Raw genomic sequence first — 22,963 nt, 5'->3', positions numbered from 1 at the left:
ATCGTGGGCAGCGAAGGAGCCTGCAAGATGCCCCTTTTTATGTGCAGTGAAGTTCAGTACCCCCGGTTTCGGGGACCTGACAAAAAAGCGGCATATTTTTCCCTTTTCTGTGCTTTGAGAGGCTTAATTAACCCCTTTGGGATCCCCTCCTCACCTAACCTAGGGTTGGAGGTCACCAAGGGGGCTGCAATAGACCCCCAAGGGTTCAGAAACAGCATCTGATACCCATCACTTAATGCAACTTGTGCAATTAAATTGGCCCTTTTTTGATGTTTTGGGGGAATATTACACCACTCTAGGGTTCAACGCCCTAGGCAAGGTGAGTGGGGTAGCAAGCAAGGTCTCAGAGGGGAGTAATATGCCCAAAGAATGACAAAAATAGCCACGAAAAGCGCAGACCTGGGAAAGATTCACACACCACAATGGCATGTTTTGGAAAAATGTTGTACCCTCCCCCTCCTGCCCCCACCAGCAATGGCATTACACGTTTCCAAGTTAACTAAATTGCTCATGTTGCTTGGCTTGTTCCTCGTCTCAGGACATTAGCGCGTAACTGCAGCAAAATATTCACACCTTTTGAGTACTTTGAAAAAGTTTTTATATTTAAGCAGGTTCATGTTTGTGCCCTTCGGTCTGCACAACCTAAAATGCAATAGATAAATGTTTCTGTTACCCAGAGACAGCAGAGGGCCAGAGACTTCCTTTGTCACCAGTTGTCAATGAGTTAGTGTCAAAACTATATATATATATATATATATATATATATATATATAAAACAGCATCAGCGATGGGGCGTTGCTCCCCCCATAGCAAATGTCAATATTGGCCTGCTTATAACTTTGGTGCCATTCAACAGCAGGACATTTTACAAAACAAATATAGCCCAAATATGAATAATGTTGGAAAGTTTCATGTCGTTTCGTCAAGAGCTGTCAAAATTGTAGTATGCTACCAACTTTTTTTGAACTCTCCAGACCCAACGTGCAAAATCTTTGCTTGCCAGAACTTAACTACCCTCAGATTAAAAAAAATAAAATGTCAATGAGAGTTGGGGGCCTGGATGCAAAAAGTGTACCTAGGCAAATGTTGGCGCAAAGCCATCCAACGGTTTATTTTAAATCTGGGGAAATAGATGTGTCCTAGGATGAAGAACGGCATGCCCAAATATGGTGCAGATAGTCTTCAGGGCCACTGGAAGTGAAGGGGCTCCCACTTCTGGATCTGTCAATGCATGCACGGTCACGAGCTTCAGAGAGACTAGGAGTTTTAGCAGGAGCTGTTATCCAGTTGGTTCCACTGAATCAGGGGTAAAGAGTGACACAGTTGGTTCCTTATGGTCTTCTGGAGAGGTACAACTGTGCCGTTGGATTTTGTGGCGCATCAAAGGATGCTGGTGGCGAGCTTTCATCATTCTTCGAATAGCAGGGTCTTCAATGCATGAAGGTATAGAGTTCCAGCAGTAGGCGAGGTGAGTGGGTAAAGAGTGTATCCCCCGGGGCAGCAGTGGTTTAACACAGCATCCAATCACACGCAAGTCTAATTCAAACAGAGGGGTTGCCAGTCAAAGGCTGGCCCATCAGGCTCTCACACAAAGGCAGTGAATCCACACTACCACAGACTTATGCCAGTCATTACTGGTTTCAGGCTGACTACCGCCTCCAACCCTGGGATGTAGGGCAAGGATGACCACTCTTCCTCACACATCCAAAGAGGGAACGAAATAGGCATGTGACTTCTAGGCAAACAAACACAACCTCTTTTTTGAGGAGGGGGGTCAAAAAGCACTTTGCCAGATAAAATGGTTTCCACCAAGTATAGCCATTTTACACAAAGCAAGCATCTGCTACCGGAATAGCCACATGAATAACAGAGAGGCGTACCCTTTCTGTGACGCAATGGGGAACGTCTGGGGTGGTCAACACACACTGCACCTCAAAGCCAATGCTGGAAGAACCTTGCCATATGATGGTAAAGGGGGCATTTCGTATGAATACTTGGGAATATGATGCCAAAACAGGACAAATGGTGTGCGCAACATGATAGCAACTGTTGTGTCCTTGTTAGGACACCACACAAACGGGAAGAGACAGGAAGGTAGGTGGGGATGGAGGATGGGAGGAGAAGGAAGTGACGTGGGGAGACCTTCCGGTGAGGCAATTGTAAAAAAGGGAAATAAAGTATAAGGTTGCCCACACCTATAGGTCTTCCATATCTTTATTCAGAGCTCCCCGTTCTGGCTAGGAGAAAGCCAGAACAGCTTGGCGACGATCTTCACACCTTCATCCCACATCTGTGGATCGGTGATCCGGCCCCAGCGTCTCCACACCTCTGCTTCTTAAGCAGAGTATCCAAGGTCCATGTTTATTCCCTCCTCGCCATACCTGATGGTGAATCCCCATTCTCCTGGGGAGATCCTGTCCCTCCTGCTGCTCCGATCACCTCCAACAGGCCAGCCCACCTGCTTTTCCAGTTGCTCCAATCAGCTTCGACAGACCAGGCTACCTGTTCTCTCCTGAAATGTCCAGTTCCTCCTCCTTTGCAATTGAACAGGTCCACTTTTTCCGACACAGGGACACCACATGAACACCTGCTACGCACAGTGGAGCACGTGCCACACCTCACTGAGCACCTCCGAGACACTACATACCACGCAACCTATACTCCTGTGTCTCCACTATAGCATCCAGAGAGGTCTTCATGTCCATGAGCAGTAAGGCCGACATTATTGGCATCAGGGCGCTATATAAAACCACTTTACATTACATTACATAAGGATGAGTGGAGGGTGACTGACACCAAAACAGCATCCACCATTAATTAACTCACCCCACACCATGCAGGATGAAGATGCTCACCCACAACTGCCCTCATGTGCACACAGGGCGTCCTCTCTTCATAAACCACCTCCTTTTGAGCTGGCACCCTCAGCTGACTGATGTACACAATGGTCTGGGGGAATAGGATAAGTAGTTTACTGCACAGCCTTTTTGATTTGACCACATGTTTTCCATTGAATTTCACTGCATTTAAATATGGTGGTGAGGGTGCGGGGTTAATGTAATATATATGGAGATGAAATGGGAGGCTGCAAGGGTCTCCCCCTGCTTGTATATGCATTGAAATGAACTTCTAAATAAAAGAAATAATTCTATCAGATCGGTTTCGGCAAACTAAATTAGATAAAATAACATAGATCCGTTTTACGTGGGTGGAGGACTTTGAGGACTTTTACTTCATTAAAGCCAGAGACATAAATGCCACTCACATGGCTGACATATTCACACATTTTGTTGGTAGAGAAGTTAAATTGGTTATCAAAACTCTCTGTGACACAGAACAATGCCACTCCCTCATATGCCACTTTGATCAATGCTCTCAAGAGCACATTTGTGGCCTGCCGCAACAGAGATTACGAGAGATTCAAAGTCAATCAATTCAAAAGGCCCAGGAAACCATGGCTGAATATGCACTCCGGCTACAAAGACAAGTGGCCCATTGCCAATTTTACGCTTTTTTAGACAAGAGGCAATCCGACTCTGCATAATTGAAGGATGCACTTCTGCCACATTTTGAAAGCACCACATAAATAAGCCTCTACCTCATCCAGATAAACCTGATCTAGCTAGGGTTTACGAGTGCGCCTACTCTCAAGCTGCTATCATGGAAGCTTGGAACAAACCTGCATCAGTCGCTGCATTAACCAACAAATTTCACCTGGTTCGCTGTCCTGACAAAAGCAGCTGGACACCATAGACTGTCACTGACCAACTACTGTGATTATGCTATCGATGTAGCTTATCGTTCTCACAAAAAGGGCCATGCCCCGCTCTAAGCCAAAGATGCAGCAAAAGCTGACAATAAGGCCATTTCCAGACTGTCTGTAGAAATGGCCGTCCTTTCCCACCACAATGGTCGACCAACTCAGAAATATGTTGCTAGGTGGATCCGACATGTGACCACTTAAGAGCATCAGGTAAAAATATAAGACATAGATTTCGTCCCGTTGCCGCTCAAAGAACCTCATGACAAATAGTCTTCCTCATGACTGAAGGTATGGATGAAGAATCCTCTCCTAAAGTCGACCTGCAAATGATATGTCACAACATCTCGTTTATTATTGACACTGGAGCTACTGTGAACATTATGGACAAGCAACAATTCGGACTCCTCTGCGACAGCCAAACATTGTCCCTTTCCACGGCATGCATTTTCCAATGGGGTGCAACTGAACCACACCCTTGCATTGGCCAATTCTCCCATGTTACACAACATCATAACATCACTACTCCTGCCATATTCCATGTGCTCAAGACACCAGCAATTAGCCACTGCTTATTCTGTTATACGACTGATGGACGCCGTAGCCTCATTGAAATTACATGTAACATGACCACCCATGATTCAGTCCCAACACAACATGAACCAATGTCCAAATCATCTGGCCAATCAATGTTCCCTCAGCTTCGGACTGGACTTGATAAACCGAGGGGTTCCACTGTACATCTACACATCAATGAAGCAGTTTGATCCAGTACCACAACCCGAGACATGTGAGATTCCACCTGTAACAGAAAGTCATGGAAGAACTGAAATGCCTTCTTGCAGCAGACATCATTGAACCAACAACAGGGCCTAGACCAAGGATCTCGCAAGCGGTGATAGTCCCCAAGAAAGGCGGCCACATTAGACTATGATGTGCATCCCAAATATAGCTATGGAACGAGAACGCCACCCAGGCTCGAATATTGAAGATATGATCAAACTCAACAAAGTGTAATGATTTACCAAACTAGACCTCAGCCAAGGTTACTACTAACTCCTTCCCCATCCAGCATCTCATCCGATTACTACATTTGCAACTCACAATGGGCTGTTCTGTTACAAATGACTCAACTTGGCCTTTCGTCCACTGCAGAGTTTTCCCATGACACCATTCACTGCATCTCGCTTCTGTTTCCTCAATCATTCAATTACAGTGATGACATCTTGATCTCTGGGCGTACTAAGATGATGATCAAACTCTAATACAAATCATGTCTGACTGATGCGAGCAGGTCTGACTCTCAACTTTAAAAATCTGAGGTAAATAAAGGCCATTTTACATTTTTCTCTCATATTTTCTCAGAAAATGGCAAGATCCCTGACACCGGGGGTCATTACGAGTTTGGGGGTAACCATGGCGCTATTAGCGCCATGGCTGCCACCAAACCCATACCGACTCTGCCCTGGTGAATGGAGGTATTACCGCCCCATTCCAAGTTTGGCGGGGGCGGTAATTCCCCATTCACCAGGGCCCTTTCCCATTCCCATTAGAGCCCCCATAGGGCTCAATGGGAATGGGGAAGGCAGTAATAACGGTAACGCAATTTGCGGTACCGGTATTACCTCAAAAGTCCCTTTGCGGGTCCCGTCCTTAACACCTGGTGAAACCAGGCGTTAAGGGAGGTCTAGGGCTGTAAGGGATTACCGGTACCGGTGCCCTTACCGGTACCGGTAATCCCTTACTGCCCGGGTCATAATGACCCCCACCATGTAGGTTTGCACCATCCACCAACTTTCACCACCTTCTCACACGCCTGACCTCGGGTCATTCATCGGAATGGCAAGCTATTGCTCTCGCTACATTGGTGTATCTGCGACTGCAACCAAACCTCTCTGCGGCTTCCTTAAGCAGGAGGCTTCATTCTAATAGACCCAGCAATGCCAGATAGCTTGCGACAACATCAAACATTCCCTCACAAATGCTGATCACTCGGCTCATTTCTATCTGGCTCAGTGCACAGGGGTTGCAGTTGATACAAGCCTGTGGGGTTAGGGGGTATACTGGCTCAGTATGATGCAAAGACTCGCCAAGACAGAACTATCATAGCATATGCAAGTAGAGTCCTCTTGGTTATGTCCGGTGTTCCACCGGGGAAAGCTATCTCTGGATCACTCTCATACCAATTGCAATTACGCAGATGTGAAGGCTGTAACCTTCTTCCTTTATTTCCCTTTACATTTCTGTCTTCCCGGGCTCTAGTAGCCCCTCCTCTTTCTCCCTCATCCGCATGCCCACATCCTTACTCTTCTCCTTAAGGTAGTCCCTGGTTTTAAGGAGGAGTGTCCGTTTTCCCCCCACAACATATCCCCCCTGCTTATCATCGTTGTGAGGTCTGTGTCCTTCACTTCTTTCTGGTGGGCATCCTGGTATGCGTCTTGACCCCGTTGGCTGTTCTCCACCTTCCATTCCTCCTTGGGGTCTAGGTGCCATCTGCGGATCTCTCTCCGGGGCAAATTCCTTTTTAGGGGTCTCTTCCGTTGGCATTCCCCACACTTGTAGCCACTCCCATTGTACCTTGGTCATCTTGTCATTGTTAGTTGTCCCCTCCTACATCTCCCCTTTCATGGTGCTCCATTTCCCCTTCAGTATGTTTTCCTTCCTTACCCTCCGTTTCCTTGGGGTCTTCAACTCATCCTTCAGTATGTCTACTTACGTTATTTCCATTTCATGCTCTTCTTCCTTTGTCTTTACTTTGTCCTCTATCTCCTGTAGCCTTATCTTCTTAGTATTTCCCTCTCTTTGACCCTTGTAGTCTGCGTTGTTCTTTGTCCACTCAGCGTGTCCTCATGTTATCTCATCCTGCCCTCTCACATTGCCATCTCTGTCCCCTTTGCCATTTTGCGTTTGCTCTATATTTCTTCGATTGACATTCTCCACTTGTATCACCATCATCTCTGCTTGTTGCGTTACTTTCATTTCCACAGTGTCTTTACGCTTTATGCCTTGGACCTCTTTCTCCTTCGCTGTCATAAAGTCTTGTGTGCCTTCCTTTTCCTGACGGGCCATCATACTGTCACCTGTTGGATGGCTGTGGTGTTTTTTTTTTCCTGCATTCTCAATTTGATCTCTGCTACCACCTTTTTTTTCTTCAGCATGCCATGGGTCGCTCTTCGGCCTTCCCTCCTTTCACACTCCAGGGAGCAGAGTCCTGTCTCTCTGCATGTTTGACTACCCTTTTTGTTTTCCGTAGGTGCCGGATATGTCTTTTAGTTACTGTTGACTTCCAACTTCTTCCACTCGGGAGGGACGTTTGTCAGTCATCCCTCGTTGCGGCAGACCGCCGTATCCTTATGTGTAGTGGGTGGAGACCCTTGATTTCAGTGCACTTAATAGGCAGTATTCACTGGGTGGGCTGTTTCCCTTTACATTGGACTGACAGCCCTTTCCTCTTCGCTGTGGCCCGGGCGGACTGCCCCCCTTCACATGGGTGGGTTTCCTGTTCCTTTTAGCTGTGGCCGCGATCAGCAAGCACTATTGGGCTGACTGCCATCCCTCGCATGGGCGATTGCCGTTTTCTCTGTAGGTGAGCTGACTGCTCAAACTTGCACAGGTTTATAGCCCTGTATTAGCAGGGCGGATCGGCCTCCTTCAGCCGTAACTTACTTCACGCAGCTGAATGCCGTTATTGAGAAGAGGATTGCCTTTCTGTGAGGTGGCTTCTTTTTTCTGTGTGGCGAAGCGCTGAGCAGGTCGTGCGGATGGCCCTACCTTACCTGGGCTGATAGCTCTCTCACACCAAAGGCGGACTACCTTCATGGATGACCGAGAGGCCGATTTCCTTTCCCTCCGCGGCCGATTGCCGACCAGTAATTCTTCACGCAGGCCGCTGGGAAACTTTTCCCCACCTGGAGCCAGGATGGGCAGCCAGACTGGGCAGACTGCCCTCCTTGTCCCGTATATGGGACGGGGATCAGCAGCATAGTAGGGATGACTGCCCTCATGCATTTCCTTGTAGTAGGGCAGAGTGCCCTTTCCCTGGGCAGAGTGCCCTTTCCACGGGCAGAGTGCCCTTTTCTTTGTTGCCGGCACAGGCGTTTCCCCTCGTCGCCAGATGTTATGTCTGGTGTACAACCGGGGAAAGATATCTCTCGACCACTCTCATACCAATTGCAATCACTGAGACGTGGAGGCTGTAACCTTCTTCCTTTATTCCCTTTACAGCTCTGCCTTCCCAGGCTCTAGTAGCCCCTCCTCTTCCTCTCTCATTCCCGTGCCCATGTCCTTCCTCTTCCCCTTGGTTTTATAGGAGGACTGTCCCTTCTCCGACCACACAACACTCTCCAATGCAGAACTATCTCATTCTCAACCCGAAAAAGCCTGGCAACCATGTGGGTATGTGAACATTTCAATCATTTTTTTAAATGGCAAAAACTTTACATTTGTCACTGAAGTCCAGTAAGTACTGTTGCTTAGAAACCCCAGGGCACACAGTCCTCCTTGTATTGAAAGGTGGGGCAGGAGGCTTCAGGAATATGCTCTTACCATTATCCACCACCCATGGAAGAACCTCAACCTGGCAGACCTCCAGAAACCCAGCCAATCAGGATTCCCACCTCATGACAAATATGGGGGAATCATACATTGATTATATGGTGGAAAATGCACTGCCACCCACACAGCCACAACAATAGACACAACCATACATGCAGCAAGTTACCTCAGCAAAGATAATATGTGGAAGAATTACACTCAGCAGTAGGCTGACCTTGCCAACATCAACATCAAAGAACTACAACAGCTTGCAGTGGTGCACACGCAGTTGACTGTCTGCAGACTCACTACTCATGCGGGGAAAACAATAGTTGACATAGCACATGAGGAACACAAAGGGGTGGTCAACACCAAGCGTCTCCTACATCATCAACTTTGCTTTCCTAATACGGATGACATGGTATAAACAATGAGCAAACATTTTGAGATATGTCAAATCACAGCCAAGGCTAACATACCGCCTCCTGAAAATCATAAAGCTTCCAGAAAGCATATGGCACGCTGTGGCCATAGATGTTTCCAGACCAACCCAGAAAAGGTTATATATACTAGTTTTCATAGATGATTTGTTTGTTTGTTTGCTTTATTTGCTTATATAACGCACCGAACCCAAAGGTATCTGGGTGCTTTTCTTAAGGTACAGGTTACAATAATTATACACGATACAGTACAAGATACAATAAAATATACAGTGATGGATACACATCTTTACAAGTATATAAAAGGTGGAGAGATATAGAAAGTGTACAGGTACAGGCTGATCATATAGCTTAGGGTAAGACTTTGTCTGGCAAGGCTGCCCGAGAACGTGTCAGACCTAAGCTAGGGCCTAGTCGAGAAGGTCGCTGGGTCTAGAGTGGTCACACTAGGGCAAGGTGGTCTTAGTTGGAGAGTGAGAGTAACCTGGATTTTGTTTTGTTCCGAAAAGAGAGAAATACCGTGTCAGTTCTTAGGGCCAGCGCAAGCTTATTCCAACTCTTAGCTGTGAGCACCGGAGAAGTAGAGCCTCCCGATTTGTTGAGTCTGAATTTCTGGATGTTTAGGCAATAGGCATAGTTAGTTCTAGTAGGTCTAGTTGATTCTTTTCTGGATAATTTGTTCATGAGATACTTAGGTGCTAAATTGTTAAGGCACTTGTGGGTAATCATCAGCATCCTAAAGGTGATACTATCTCAGATAGGGAGCCAATTGGAGTTATGTTGGGTTTGTGCAATATGGTTGGATTGAGGAATATTTAGGGCAGCTCTGAGCGCACTGTTTGGCATTACTTGTAGCTTGTGCAGGTTCCTCTAGCTAGTGCCTAAGTAGAGAGTATTACAATAGTCCAGTTTGGACAATATAAGGGCTCTTGCAAGGATGAGAGAACTGTTGGTATTTAGGAACGGTCTGCAAGCATTTATTAATTTAGATGTGTAGGCCGTTGAGGATGAGGTGGCATTGATTTGTCATTGAAGGTTTAAGGCAGAATCTAGATAGAAGCCTAAGGTCTTTGCTTCCCTATCAACTTTGATGTGATTGCCATCAATATTGAAGAAGGAATATTTAGGATCTAGCTTGTTGAGTCTTAGTTTGGAACCAATGAGAATGATCTCAGTTTTTATGTCTTTAAGACAAAGGCCATGATTGGCCATCCACGCCTGAATTTTGCTGTAAATTACGTTTAAGAGTATGGAATCAAAATGGTAATCGCCTGATAGAGTGATGAGAATTTGTGTATCATCGGCATAGTTCATGTATGAAACGCCTAGATCATCTAGGTGGTCAAACAGGAGCTTAGTGAATATATTGTATAGGGTGGGGGAGACACACGAGCCTCTTGGGACTCCGCACGTGATGGGGGAAGGGTCGGCTGAGGCAGAGAAATCCCTCATAGATCTCTCTGCTAAAAAAGAGTTGACCCAAGCAGCTGCTTTGCTAGAGTAGGAGGCAGCTGTGGTGAGGTGGTTAGGTAAGATACTGTGGTCTACTAAATCGAACGCTGCCGATAGATCCAGTAGGAGGAGTAGAACAGGCTTTCCAACGTCTCTTGAATCGTCCATTTGGATTTTCAGATCCAAGAGGGCTGTTTCTGTTCCATTTCTTGGTCTGAAACCCGATTGTCTGAGGCCTAAGAGATTGTTAGACTCGAGGTGGTTCAGAATCTGGACATATGCGGCCTTGTCTAAAATGTTTAGCATGAAAGGCACGGTGGTGATTGGCCTGAAATTAGTCGGAATATTAGGATCATGGTTTGGATTTTTGAGGAGGGGCATGACCCAATCATCTTTTAGATTTCTAGGAACACTACAGGAGGCAAAAGAAGCATTTATAAAGGAGGAGATAAAAGGGTTGAATTATTTGGCTCCTTCTTTTATGATGGATGCTGGGCATGTGTCTCCTTGACACCTGTATGGTTTAAGACTTTTGATAATGGATTCAATCTCTGATGGAGTGTCATGATTCCTGCCCCTCATGTCCCCAGCCCTCCAAGATGTCAGGCTGGAGCCAGGCCATGATCACCTACATGGCCCTCAAGGGCCTCTCCATCCCTCCAAAGACCCACTTGGAGTCAGACTTGGCGCTTGTGGCACCAGACTCACTCACTCCCATAGGATAGCATTGGGGATTGGACTTGTAGTGCATTGATGGGGACAAGATGGATGCCCCCACATATTTCGGTTCCCAGAACTGCATGTGCGGTCTAGTCTTTTGGGTGTGGTTCAGCCCAGAGACACCTGGGATACCCAGAGACTATTTAAGCCACACCCAGGCTGAGAAACATGCTTTGCATTTTCTGCACCTGCAGCGTGACACTCACCGTGTTCGGATCGATCTCCAGTAGGCCTGTATCTTTCTTCTGTGCTCAGCTCCTGCAAGAACAAGAACACCGTTAGGAACAGCCTTACATTGCGGCGCTTCTGTCCATCATTCATCGCTCCTTCTGTTCTGCGGGTATCTTCGGCGGTGTCATTCCATCCCGGCACGCCGCTTCCTAAGGAAAGGGAAAAGAACAGAAAAAAGGCATTAGTAAGCATTCTGCAAATCTTCGCTTATTTTTAAATACTGTACGATCTTCAAACGCTTATCTGAATCCCAGCCGCTCTGGGGGAACTCTGTCTCTGGAACTTCTCATCCATCTGCAAGAGGGAATAGACACTCCAGGTTAGCGTGGAAACATCTGGAGGTGCCGCATACCGTGCATACCCACCGCATTTGTTCTTCATAACCGGCATCCACGCTGAAAACGTTGCTGCACCTAAAAGAGACAGAAAAAGAACTCAGTAGAATGCAAATACGAAAGGGGTGCATCGCGCTCTCACTCTCCTTCAGCGCTACTCATCTCAGCAGCACGCCGCCATCCCCGGACGCCGGCCATCATCTAAGGAAGGAAAGGAACCAAGTTACAGAACTGTTCAAAAGACTCATTATACTTACTTGTCGGACTCTTGCCATTGAAGTAACTAGGCAGCAACGAGCCTGCATCTATCAATCACCCCTGCGCTGAAAGCAGGATGAAGAGCACTCTATCCAAGAAAACAAGGTGAGCTGTGGATCAAAGGGAAGGGTTGGACCCCGGGGAAGAAGGGGTTCAAGCACACAGAGACAATAGGGAGTTAAACTCTACCAATCCTGTGTTTCAGGCCCAGTCTCCAGTCGAATAGCCTCCAGGGAAGGGTTTGAGGTCGTAAGCGGTCAGAACAGGCTGAGTGACGTCCCAGTGGATACCAGGTGAGCGTTACATGGAGTGACAGGGGTGAATTCGAAAGCTTTGCTTTGGGTGGTGGGTATGGTGGATTGGGGGATGGGATTGGTTGGTTTAGTGTTAGGATTGTTAATTTTGGCAGTGGTTGACAGGGTAGTTCTCTTTGCTTCAATTTTAGATTGAAGTAGTTTAATTTTGTTAAGTACGGCCTTTTGGATGTTGGTACATCAGAGGGTGTCTTTCTTGCAAGAGTCTGGAGGGGAGCTGGGAGATTCCTGTTCTTTGAGGATGGAAAATAGCTCATTACTGCTAGATTTGGCATTGGATATTCTTTTGTTATAATTCTCCCTTTTTGTTTCTAAGATAGCAGTTTTGTATGCAGAAGAATCAGTTATAAATTTGTCCGTGTTCTTTGTTGACGTTTTTTTTTCCAGGTCACCTCTGCGTCTCTTTTAGCTTTACGTAGTGTTTTCAGCTCAGTAGTGAACCATTTGTTAAGGTTTGCTAATAGTTTAGCTTTCCTTAATTTAAGTGGGGCTAATTGGTCCAAGGGCTTTAGAAGATTCTGATTGTATAGATCTACAATTGTAGAAGGATCTGAGTCCAGGGGCAGCTCTTGCTGAGTGATGGGTTGAAGTAATGGGAGCATGCTTTATAAGGTGATTATGTGGTTATTCCTGGTTAAAGCTGGTGGGGCAGGAAATCCTTAGGTGATAGTTGTTTGGATTCAGAGATTTCAAAGGAGATGACATTGTGGTCACCATGCACAAGGCGTATTGGTGAGGATTTTGGTATTGCAGTGTAATCTGCAACCCAGTCTAAAATGTTACCTTTGCAGTGTGTAGGGTCAGATATCAAAAATGAGAAGCCTAATTCTGAGATAGTATTTTGGAAGGCTAGTGTATTGTTGTCCAGATTGTCGTATAGGCCAAGATTCAAGTTGCTTAAAAATTGGTGACAAGGGAGGCACTCTGTTGCCAGTCAAGTTTTCCTGCATTAGCTTCCCCTCCAAACGCACGTTTTCATGACTCATCAATCTTCAGGGAGGCTGTGTTTCTTTGATTTTTCAGGCGTGTCTTAATTTCCTTTTCAGGTGTGGCAGGTTAATTGACTCTAAGGATTCTGGTACTTGTATTTTTCCCACTTAATTTTTCTTGCAGGTGGCTGGAAACAACTCCCTCCATAGCACAAATCTTCCCCTTTTTGGGGGCAGGGGGAAAGCCATGGTTGTGGCTCTTCATTGTAAGGCATGATGGCCCTGCTGCTGCTGCCTTTTGAGCTCAAGATTCAAGTTGCCTAGAAGTAGGATTTGCGAGTTAGGTTTAGTGTTTGTGTGAGGAGGCTGGTGATGTCTTCCTCGAAGGACGATAGTTGGCTGGGTGGTCTGTAAATGATGTGGATGAGGTGTGTGTCCGCTCTGATGAGAGCGGGAGTTTCACAGAAAGGAGTTCTTCAGAGGGGAAAGAGGTACTGTCGCTTTCTCGAATGGCTAGAGAATTTTTGGCAATGATAGCTACCCCGCCTCCTCTCTTTCTACTTCTGTCTGTTTTGATGATATTATAATCATTTGGGACTGCTAGCATAAGAGCGGGGCCAGCAGCAGGGCCGAGCCAAGTTTCTGTGATCACCAGGAGATCTAATTTATTGGCGCTGATCAAGTCAGATATGTCTAGGGCATGAGCAGTTAAAGATCTTGCATTAATAAGGGTCCCCCTGATGGTGGCGGCTTCAGATTGTGACGGTGGAGTGAATGTATTGAGTGTCGGCGTTTGGAATATTTAAAATTCCTGATCACTATTATCGTGCAGTCTACTAACTTTAAGGCACCTGCTCATGCAATCGACAAGGTATTTAGCGAATTGTGTCTCCCAGCAATAGTCAAGTCGGATAATGGACCACCATTTAACAGCCATGATTTCAAACGACCAGCTAACAACCTGGGATTCATACACCAAAATATTGCCCCACTACGCCCAAAAAGTTCAAGGCTACAAGCAAAAGAACGGTACAAAGAGCAGAGATCGATAACATGTCATTACAACAGGCACTGTGCAAGGTATTGCGCCAATATAGTACGCTGCCACACGATACAACCGTTGTAACCCCAACAGAATTCATGATAACCCAGCCACTAATAACCAGATTAACTCACCAAGGAGCCTTCAAACATTCCAAAGACGATGAAATCAAAGAAAGAGATAAAAGCAGGAAAATGTCAGCTAAAGGCTATGCAAACACAGACATGCATTTGAAAAAGATTTTGTTATTGGGGATGGAGTGCTTGTCCAACATAGACAAATAAGAAAGACAGATTCACGGTATATGCCTGAACCTATCAAGGACATAGTTCATAAAAAGGCTCTAAGCTTACTGCTGCATTGGAAAACAAGGAAATGACATGGAATGCATCACAATTTAGACTCTTCAAGATGTCAGAAGACATCAGAAGAGTTCATGACATGACACAGGTGACGACAGAAGAAAGAGATAACCCCACAATGGGAGATGGAGAAACCTCTGTACTCAATGAACACGAAAGCCAAACACTTCAAGGATGATCAGAAAGAGTGATATGGAGACCTCACCGATGAGTGGAAGAAATAAAGACCTTGACAGATAAGAAGGGTGGGGAAGATGATGTGTCCTCGTTAAGGCACATTATAAAAGGGAAGGTAGAAAAAGGGGCAAGGGAAGATAGTGATGAGAGTCGCCTAGGGAGAGGCAGTTGTAAAACTGAACAAAAACAAGGTTGTCCACACCTACAGTTCTCCCAAATCCTTTTTGAGACCTCCCAGTTCTGCCAGGAGAAATCTGGAACAGCAACACGGAACACATTTCAATGCGTGTTTACTAATGGTGCCCTTTGCAGCTTTATAAGATAATATGAAGACAGTTCAAATGTTTGGCGTATCCCAACCAGAAACAAAGTCCCTACCTGGAGTGATTGATTCCACTGCAGCAGACTCGGTATCTACAACCAGAACTACCTGTAACACAAGGCCAGAATATAACAATTAAAGCCTAATAAATAGAGAAGCTGTTACAGTAAATAGTCAATCAAGTCATGACACTGCTCAGGGCGAGGAGTGACGTGAGCATCTATTTCTGCTGGAATCATAAATGAACAATTTGCAGTGCTTCAACATGACCAGACAACAAACAACTCTTTTCTTACATGTTAAGTAATAAAGACATGTATTTGAGTGACAGTTTAAAATCGAAGGTTAGTCAAGCTTCAAACATATGGATTGAATTCAGGTGGGGATGTAAGGACATAGGCAGGAGTGAGTGAAGCAGAGATTTGGAATGGGACCGAGGGAACTTGCTGCAAGGTGAAGCTTTTCCAGAAGAGCTGTTGGAGTTCCCATTTTAGAGTAGCCAATGAAAGAGACTGCCACATGATCACTAACGCAGCAGAGCATGCAGGGTAGGACTAGTGGCTCATGAAATGTGGGCTGATGCTGTACGTGTGAATCCTGAAATGTACACAAGGGCAAGACTTTTGGCCGGCCTAGCCTACTTGTGTGAACTGCATTTCTCAATCGCACAGCATGCATTTTGGGAAAGCAAACAAATGCAACAGCTAGAAACTCTTCCATTGCTTGTACTGAAAATGCAAAATAGGCAACTCTTTTCTCACTCTCTTTCCATAAATTACATATTTTCCCAGCATTTAAATAATTTCAGTCAATTAAATAAAGGTTACTTGGTGTACAACTCAGAACAAAATCTCCTCTGTGTATATCTGGTGGAACTGCTTCTACCACAGATACCAACAGCTCTCATGCCTCGCCAGTTGCTTTTGACAGCTTTTTCGACACTATAACCTTGACTGAAGTGTCATACAATGGTAACCAATTAGCAAGCCGAAAAAGCACATATCTTTTTCAATGGCTAACTTGAACCACCATTTCACTCATTAGTAGTGGAGGTCTTCTGTGCTATCACATTTCCGACACCATTTTCCGATAGTAAATAGGCGGTCGATAATTTTGCCAAGGTAGATCCTAAGGCTGTATCACGCTTTCACCTACTCTGGATATTGTGGTTAGCATTGCTTTTATTTATTTATTTTTTAAAACATACTTTTCTGAGGCCAACAGAGTAGTCAGCGCGCTGTGGGAACTGTGCCCAAAAGGTTGTGTGTGCTGCTACTGTAATCATGTTATGGCAAAGGATTGTTAAACAAATGAAATGATCTCGGGTATGTTGTTAATTAACATGATACTGGTAACGGAGAGTTCATGGCATATGCATACTGAAGATGGGTGATATGGGGTGTGGTCATTTGAAGGTAAGGTAACCTGGAAAGCACAGGTAGAGGATTGCATTGTGTGGATCTGAACGTGCACAAACAGAAAGATTGCACTGAGTGCAGCATGTAATCCGGTCAAAGAATGGTTTTAGTGTCAAGGTCTTACAACTACGCAAGTTGATCAGATAAGAACAAGGCTTCTGGTCTGGAGTTTTCCATGAGGTAATTAAACGTGCCTGACACAGGCAAGGCTTTAAAACGCGGTGCGAAGAGGGTTGTATGGTATGGTTTGTTCTTCGGAGAATGTTTAGGAGAATGTTCAACACGTTAACGATTAAGAGACCATGATGGATATGTGCTCTCTGGTGCTTGAAGAAGAGCGTTACCGAGCTAAAATTCACAAAACCACTGACGGTTTGCAGGGTCTTGGGACAGACTTATGTATTAGTTTATGAAAGAAAAACAATAGATAGCTGGAGAGAGACCCGAGTGAAAGGTCGCCGACAAGAAACAGAAGAGACATGGAATAACAAATATCAGGTCTAAAAGAGCCAGGTAGAGAAACAGAAGCGATAGACTCGCACATGTGAGCAATGCTTTGACTGAAATTAATGGCTAGTAGAGGTGGCGAGTAAAAGAAAACAACCATTGACAAAGCCAATAGCTTTGGCCTCCATGTACTGAAAAGCTTTTCTGTGAACAAACACTCTAAGGCAAATGTAGTTAGGAGGGTGGATACATGGAGGAGAGGGCAGGCAGAGAGGGAATGCAGCAGGAACATGAGTAGAGGAACAATAGGTAAGGGATGATGACACTTCACAACAGTGATGGCAAGCAGAGGTGGTTGAAGAGGGTAAGAATAGGGTTGAACATAGGTAAGGGGGCATTGATATGTGAAACAGTTTGGTACAGTTAAAAGGTTGAGCTAGGGTAGAGCCCGTCGTATCTTTCTGTCTGTTGTATCATGAAAACAGTTGAGGTGGGTAATATTGTATGGTGGGATTCACTGTAACGTGCAGAATATTCTGAATCCCTGGTAGGCCTGAGGCAGAATCGATCCCAGTTCCTACTGATATTTCTATCCAATCAAACGAGTCCCGCTTAATAAGATAACATTGCATTCAGAGATGTCATGAAATGTAGGTACCTCTGAAATGCCAGTGAAGCTGGAGAAGTGTTGTTCATGTGTCGGTGCACCTGGCTCAAGCTTTTATCAATCCCATAGTCAACTGAAAACAATTGTATTAAAATGGGGAGACTTCATGTCAGGCTGATCATATGAAAGGCTATAGACTGAGGCAACGTCAGTTTCATGTCAGATGTACAGGACTATTTCTTTTAACCTTCAAAGCGTGATACAGGAAGTGAATGGTATTAACATGGAAGCTATTGTCAGGGGGCAGGTACCTCTGAGCAGCTTCTGGCACAAAACAAATACAGGTTAGATCAACTTATGATTAGAGAAGGTCGCTTTTTGTTTGATCAGATCGTCCAGCCTATTTGATACAACCACTTTCTTACTTCCATCACCCCATTTTTTGAACGTCCAATTAAAAGCAGTTATACCTTATTCATACTGTAAGAGTGTTGTGTTTCTCCTTGTGACACTTTCCTGTGACCCTAGAAGTGTGCAACATCTTATTGAGTATGAGAGATAATGCTTTTAATTCTCAATTCTTGAACTTGTTTAAGGACACACGCTATAGGGGGGCCTGTTAAGCTCTGTTGAGATTCTAACAAATCATTGTTAGTGCAATCAGAGCAGGTTTGGGCTTCTACTAAACGTGCAACGTGCATTAGTTGATAGTTGTCTGTACACAAACATTGCCTACACAACACATCTGTAGGATAAATAAGGAAATGATTTAGGGAAGATTCAGCATTTCAACAATCTTTTTTGGAAACTCACTTTAACACTACATTTTAGAGATAAAATTAAATGCATCTAGGTATAAGAAGAAAAACACATGACAGTACCTTCCTGCTCCTCTGAGGGGTGTTGACAAGGACCCGCCTACTGTCCATTGACCAGCAGTTCTTTGGCAGACCTGCAGAGTAAATGCCCGAGAACCCTGGTGATAGAAAAATAAGTTACGCTAGGCAAACACAACTCTACAGCATATAACTCCCAGGCAAGCGCTAGAACTAAAGGACATTCATTGTCTCCATAATCAACCTTCCAACAACAAACCAATGCAGTGATGTTTTGATTTTATTTGTATATATTTTAAGCATGCCCTAACCTCAAAAGTCAACAGGGCACCGTACGATAACATAAAATGTAACATTAGGATCAGAAAGATATTTTAACACTAAGACGAAATACACACATAATCGAATACAGAAGCATGCTGTGAGGGGTCAGAAATGTGAGACAGACACAAAGATAAAGCTTTCTCAATGTTTGCCATTTATTAAATAAAAAAAGGGTGAGATAAACACCTATCTTTCCGCATCCTAACGAGGATGTCCCTACCTAGCAAACAAAACTAAAGATAAATGACATAGGGCCTCATCACGAGTTTGGCGGTAGTCCTTAAATTCGGCAGCAACGCTATTACCGCTGATTTAAGGGCCCGCCCACACATGAGTCTGGCAGCATTTACCCCCAGCCCCAAACTGGGGGTAAATGCGCCAGAAAAATTACCATTAGTCAGGAAGCCCTGATCATTTTAACAGTAGATCCACTGAAAGAAATGTGTAAAATCAGGAATCTCCCTCTTAAAGGAAAGAAACATGAATTGATTGCAAGGTTGTTGAATCACCAAAGTTTGGGTAGTAGGCCTGTCACACCCACTAACCAAGGAAATGTGGAAATTGATAATTAGGATGATAATTCAGAGTCTAACTCTAATGTCTTAGAAGAGTCAGAGGAGCGAGAGGAGTCCCAGCAAGGGAGCCCCTTCTTGCCTCAGCAGGCCCTTTTGCCTCAACCTTTGTACACTGGGACCCCACAAGGTCCATCACTGAGTCCAGAATATGTGTTTCTTGAGAAAATGAGACTTGAATTGGAATTTAAAAGGTTGCAAGCTCAAGCTGAAGCCAAACATCAGGACATCAAACTCAGGGAATTGGAAATGCAACATGCTCTTGAAATGAAAAGATTGTCTCTTGAAAATGCTTCTTCCAGTCCCAAGAGGCCTCACCTGCCTAAAGAAGCAGTGAGTATGTATGATGTGAAACTTGATATTTTGGATTGGTTGGGTGCCTCTGAATACAATAATGGGATTCAGGGTCTCACAGGGAATCAGTTGATTCCTTGGCTTTTGTCTAGGCTCCCCCAGGTTGCAACTGATGCTGCAAGAGAGGTGGGGGAACTTGAAAGATTGTAATATGAGAATGTGAAGCTGGCTTTGAAAGCCAGATTTGGGAAAACTCCTTCCCAGTAACTTAAGCAGTTTAGGACCCTCAAAAATACTCATGGTACCCCTTGGGCTACCTGTGTGTGTGAATGTTTGAAAAACCTAGGTGGATGGGTTAAGGGTTCTAGAGTGTACTCCTTTGAAGGAATGAGAAATCTGTTTTTGTTGGGAGACTATTAGCAAAGGCTGCTGACTTGTGGGTTGCCAACAGGGCCACTCACAAAGATTCTGGGGCCACTCACAAAAAGGATGAGGGGAAGCAGCACAAGAAAGCTGACAAAGATAATTCTAAATCCAACCACCCAAAAGAGGGCCACAAACAGAAAAAGGGTAAGCCACATGGGAAACCAGTCAGTCTAGTGAAACCTCTGGTGCCAAACCAGAAGGAGGTTTGCAGAAGCCCCCACTCCACAAAACATTTGGTAAATGTTATGCTTGTGGGTCAACTGACCATGTGAAAGGGGATCGGAGATGCAAGGGTAAACCTTGAGGAGTCCACACTGCCTCCTTAGCCTTCATCCATGAGGAAGACGTTCAAATGGCTAGTGGTAACTTTCAAGTATTGGCTGAAGACTCCATTGGAGTATCAGCCAGTGTTTCTTTAGTATCCCTGGGTCTGTGGGAACAGCAGAATGTAGATGTGTATAACTCTATTCCAGGTAAAACCAAATAATATTACAAGGACAGTGTACTTGTGAATGGACAGGAGACCCCTGCAATTAGACACACTGGGGCCAGCATTACTGTAGTGGATTAAACATTTTTCAGACCAGAGGATGTTGCTAAGGCATCTAAGGCTCCCGCTAAGCTTGCTGCAGGCCCACTCCAGATGATTCATAGACTACCAGCTCACATCCAGTGCAACAATATGACTGTGAGCATTCTTGTCAGTGTACAAAGTGAGGTGCCTGGAAGAGTCTTGTTGAGAATGACTTCAAAACTCTTGGAGTTGTATGAAGCACCCCAGGCCTCCCAGTAAAAGGAAGCAGGAGCAGACTAAAGTGGCCAGAGAGGCAACTTTAGGTGACTCTCAAGAGGAAGTTACAGAGGAACCCATAACTTCCATCCACAGGAAGGACACTCTTCAACTTCTAGGACAAAGAAGGAGACAAAGGGGAAACCCAAGGTCTCATCCCTGTTCAAAGGACAAGGACATGCCCGAGAGGACAGTCCAAGGTCACACCTGTGACCTCTCCACCAGCTGAGAGAATGGTGAAGCAGCTACTGGTGAAACAGCTGGAAGAAGCCCTTCCCTATGTTAGAGATTTGGATCCTAAAGACAATCCTGAGCTGGTGACTTTGCTTGCAGAAGGTGGACCCTCTAGGGCAGACTTCAGCAGATGTCAAAGAAAGTGTCCTACTCTTGAAGGACTTCACCAACAGGCAGCTTGGGACTACAGAAGACTTGTAGTCCCTCAGGAGGTAAGACCCCAGTTTCTACAGTTGGCCCACGAGATTCCTTTAGCTGGTCATTTAAGTTTTAAGAAGACCAAGGGAAACATTTCTCTATATTTCTACTGACCCAAGATGGGGTCTGTTGTAGATACATTCTGTAGAAGCTGTAACACTTGTCAGACTTCTGGCAAGAGTGCAGCCAAGAACATGGCACCCTTGGTGCCCCTCCCAGTGGTTGGAGTTCCTTTTGAGAGGGTAGGGATTGACATAGTTGGTCCCCTAGACCCTCCCACATCTTCAGGCAACCGATTTATATTGGTTGTGCTAGACCATGCTATCAGGTATCCTGAAGCCATACCTATGAGGACTGGTACTGCTCAGGCAGTGGCTAAGGCCCTCCTTGGTATTTTTACTAGGGTAGGTTTTCCTAAGGAGGTTATTTCAGACAGGGGGACCAATCTTATGTCCCACTACATGCAAGCCATGTGGAAAAACTGTGGAGTGACCTACAAGTTCTCAACAGCCTACCATCCCCAAACCAATGGATTGGTGGAGAGGTTTTAACAGAACTATGAAGAGCATGATAGGTGCCTTAGAAGAACCCCTTAGAAGAAAGTGGGACCTTTTACTGCCATGTCTTCCCTTTGCTTTTAGAGCAGTGCCTCAGGAAGGGGTTGGTGTCAGCCCCTTTGAGCTCCTCTATGGTCATCCGGTTAGAGGTCCATTGGCCCTAATCAAGGAAGGGTTGGAGAGTGCTCCTCCCTCAAGCCAGTGAGAGTCACTGGGGGTCATTACTACCCTGGAGGTAGCCATGCCGCTATTTGCGGCATGGCTACCCCCATTCCAGGTACCGGGTCCGGGTTCCTGGAATGGGGAAATACCGGGCCATTCGGACCTTGGAGGGCCTGGTATTTCCTCATTCCAGGAACCCATCCCCATTCCCATTCGAGCCCTCATAGGGCTCAATGGGAGTGGGGAGCATGCTAACAACGGGCCTGTTAATGACGGGCCCGTTGTTAGCATGCTGGTCCGCTTACGGGACCCACTAAGGACGCCTGGTTTTACCAGGCGTCCTTAGTGGGTCCTGCGAGCGGACCTCGTAATGAGGAGGTAGGGGGTTAACAGGGCTGGCAGCTCTACTGGCCCCGTTAACCCCCTACTGCCAGGGTTGTAATGACCCCCACTGACTATGTGTTATGTCTCTGAAGGAGAATGACACACATTATGACAGAAGCTTCTGATAACTTGAAAGCAGGTCAGGCTCTGGTTAAACATTGGCATGACCAGAAGGCCAACATGATTGAGTTTACTCAAGATCAGCTAGTTCTAGTTATAGTACCTACAAGGCAGCGGGCCTTGCAGGACAAATGGATTGGACCCTTCAAGGTTGTGGGCAAACTTGGAGAGGTCAATTATTTGGTGGACTAGGGCAACTCCAAGGAGGCCCCCAGGGTCTTTCACACCAACCGCCTAAAGGCATATTTACCAGACCAGAACTGGGAGCTTTGCTCTTAGCATCTGATCAAGAGGAGGAGGAGATTGAACCTCTACCTGACCTTCTCAGGGGACAGACTTTAGATGGTAAAATAGGAGTTAGTCTCTCTTCTGACTCTGAAACAACAGGAGGAGTGCAAAGTTCTGTTAAATCAGTTTGCCTCCTTGTTTTCACTGACACCAGGCTTAACCCCGTGGGACCAGCATGATGATATACTCACTGGTGACTGTCTCCCTATCAAAAGCAGGGGTTACAGAATGTCAGACCATGTAATAACCCACATAAAGGAAGAGGTCAAGAAGATGCTTGATCTTGGTGTAATGGAGCCATCTACAAGCCATTGGGCTAGTCCAGTTGTACTAGTGGCAAAGGCAGGATCCAAGGAGTTGAGATTCGGTGTGGACTATAGAGCTCTTAATGCAAATACCACTACTGATGCCCAAACTTTACCTAGGACAGA

General features: G+C 45.5%; 1 protein-coding gene across 3 annotated transcripts in view; it reads right to left on the bottom strand.

The window, feature by feature from the left end:
* Window positions 1-22,963, bottom strand: part of LOC138566633 (acylamino-acid-releasing enzyme-like) — a 1,029,593-nt gene that overhangs the window by 373,603 nt on the left and 633,027 nt on the right. For all 3 annotated transcript variants that reach the window (XM_069644173.1, XM_069644175.1, XM_069644174.1), the window contains 2 exons: window positions 18,229-18,323; window positions 14,932-14,983 (listed from right to left, as the gene is read on the bottom strand). In XM_069644173.1, the coding sequence (XP_069500274.1) occupies window positions 14,932-14,983; window positions 18,229-18,323 (147 nt within the window). The remainder of the gene's footprint in view (window positions 1-14,931; window positions 14,984-18,228; window positions 18,324-22,963) is intronic.

The sequence above is a fragment of the Ambystoma mexicanum genome, chromosome 2p, assembly GCF_040938575.1.
Source record: "Ambystoma mexicanum isolate Mex_15411 chromosome 2p, UKY_AmexF1_1, whole genome shotgun sequence".
NCBI lineage: Eukaryota > Metazoa > Chordata > Amphibia > Caudata > Ambystomatidae > Ambystoma > Ambystoma mexicanum.
This window is presented reverse-complemented; position numbering and strand designations above follow the sequence as displayed.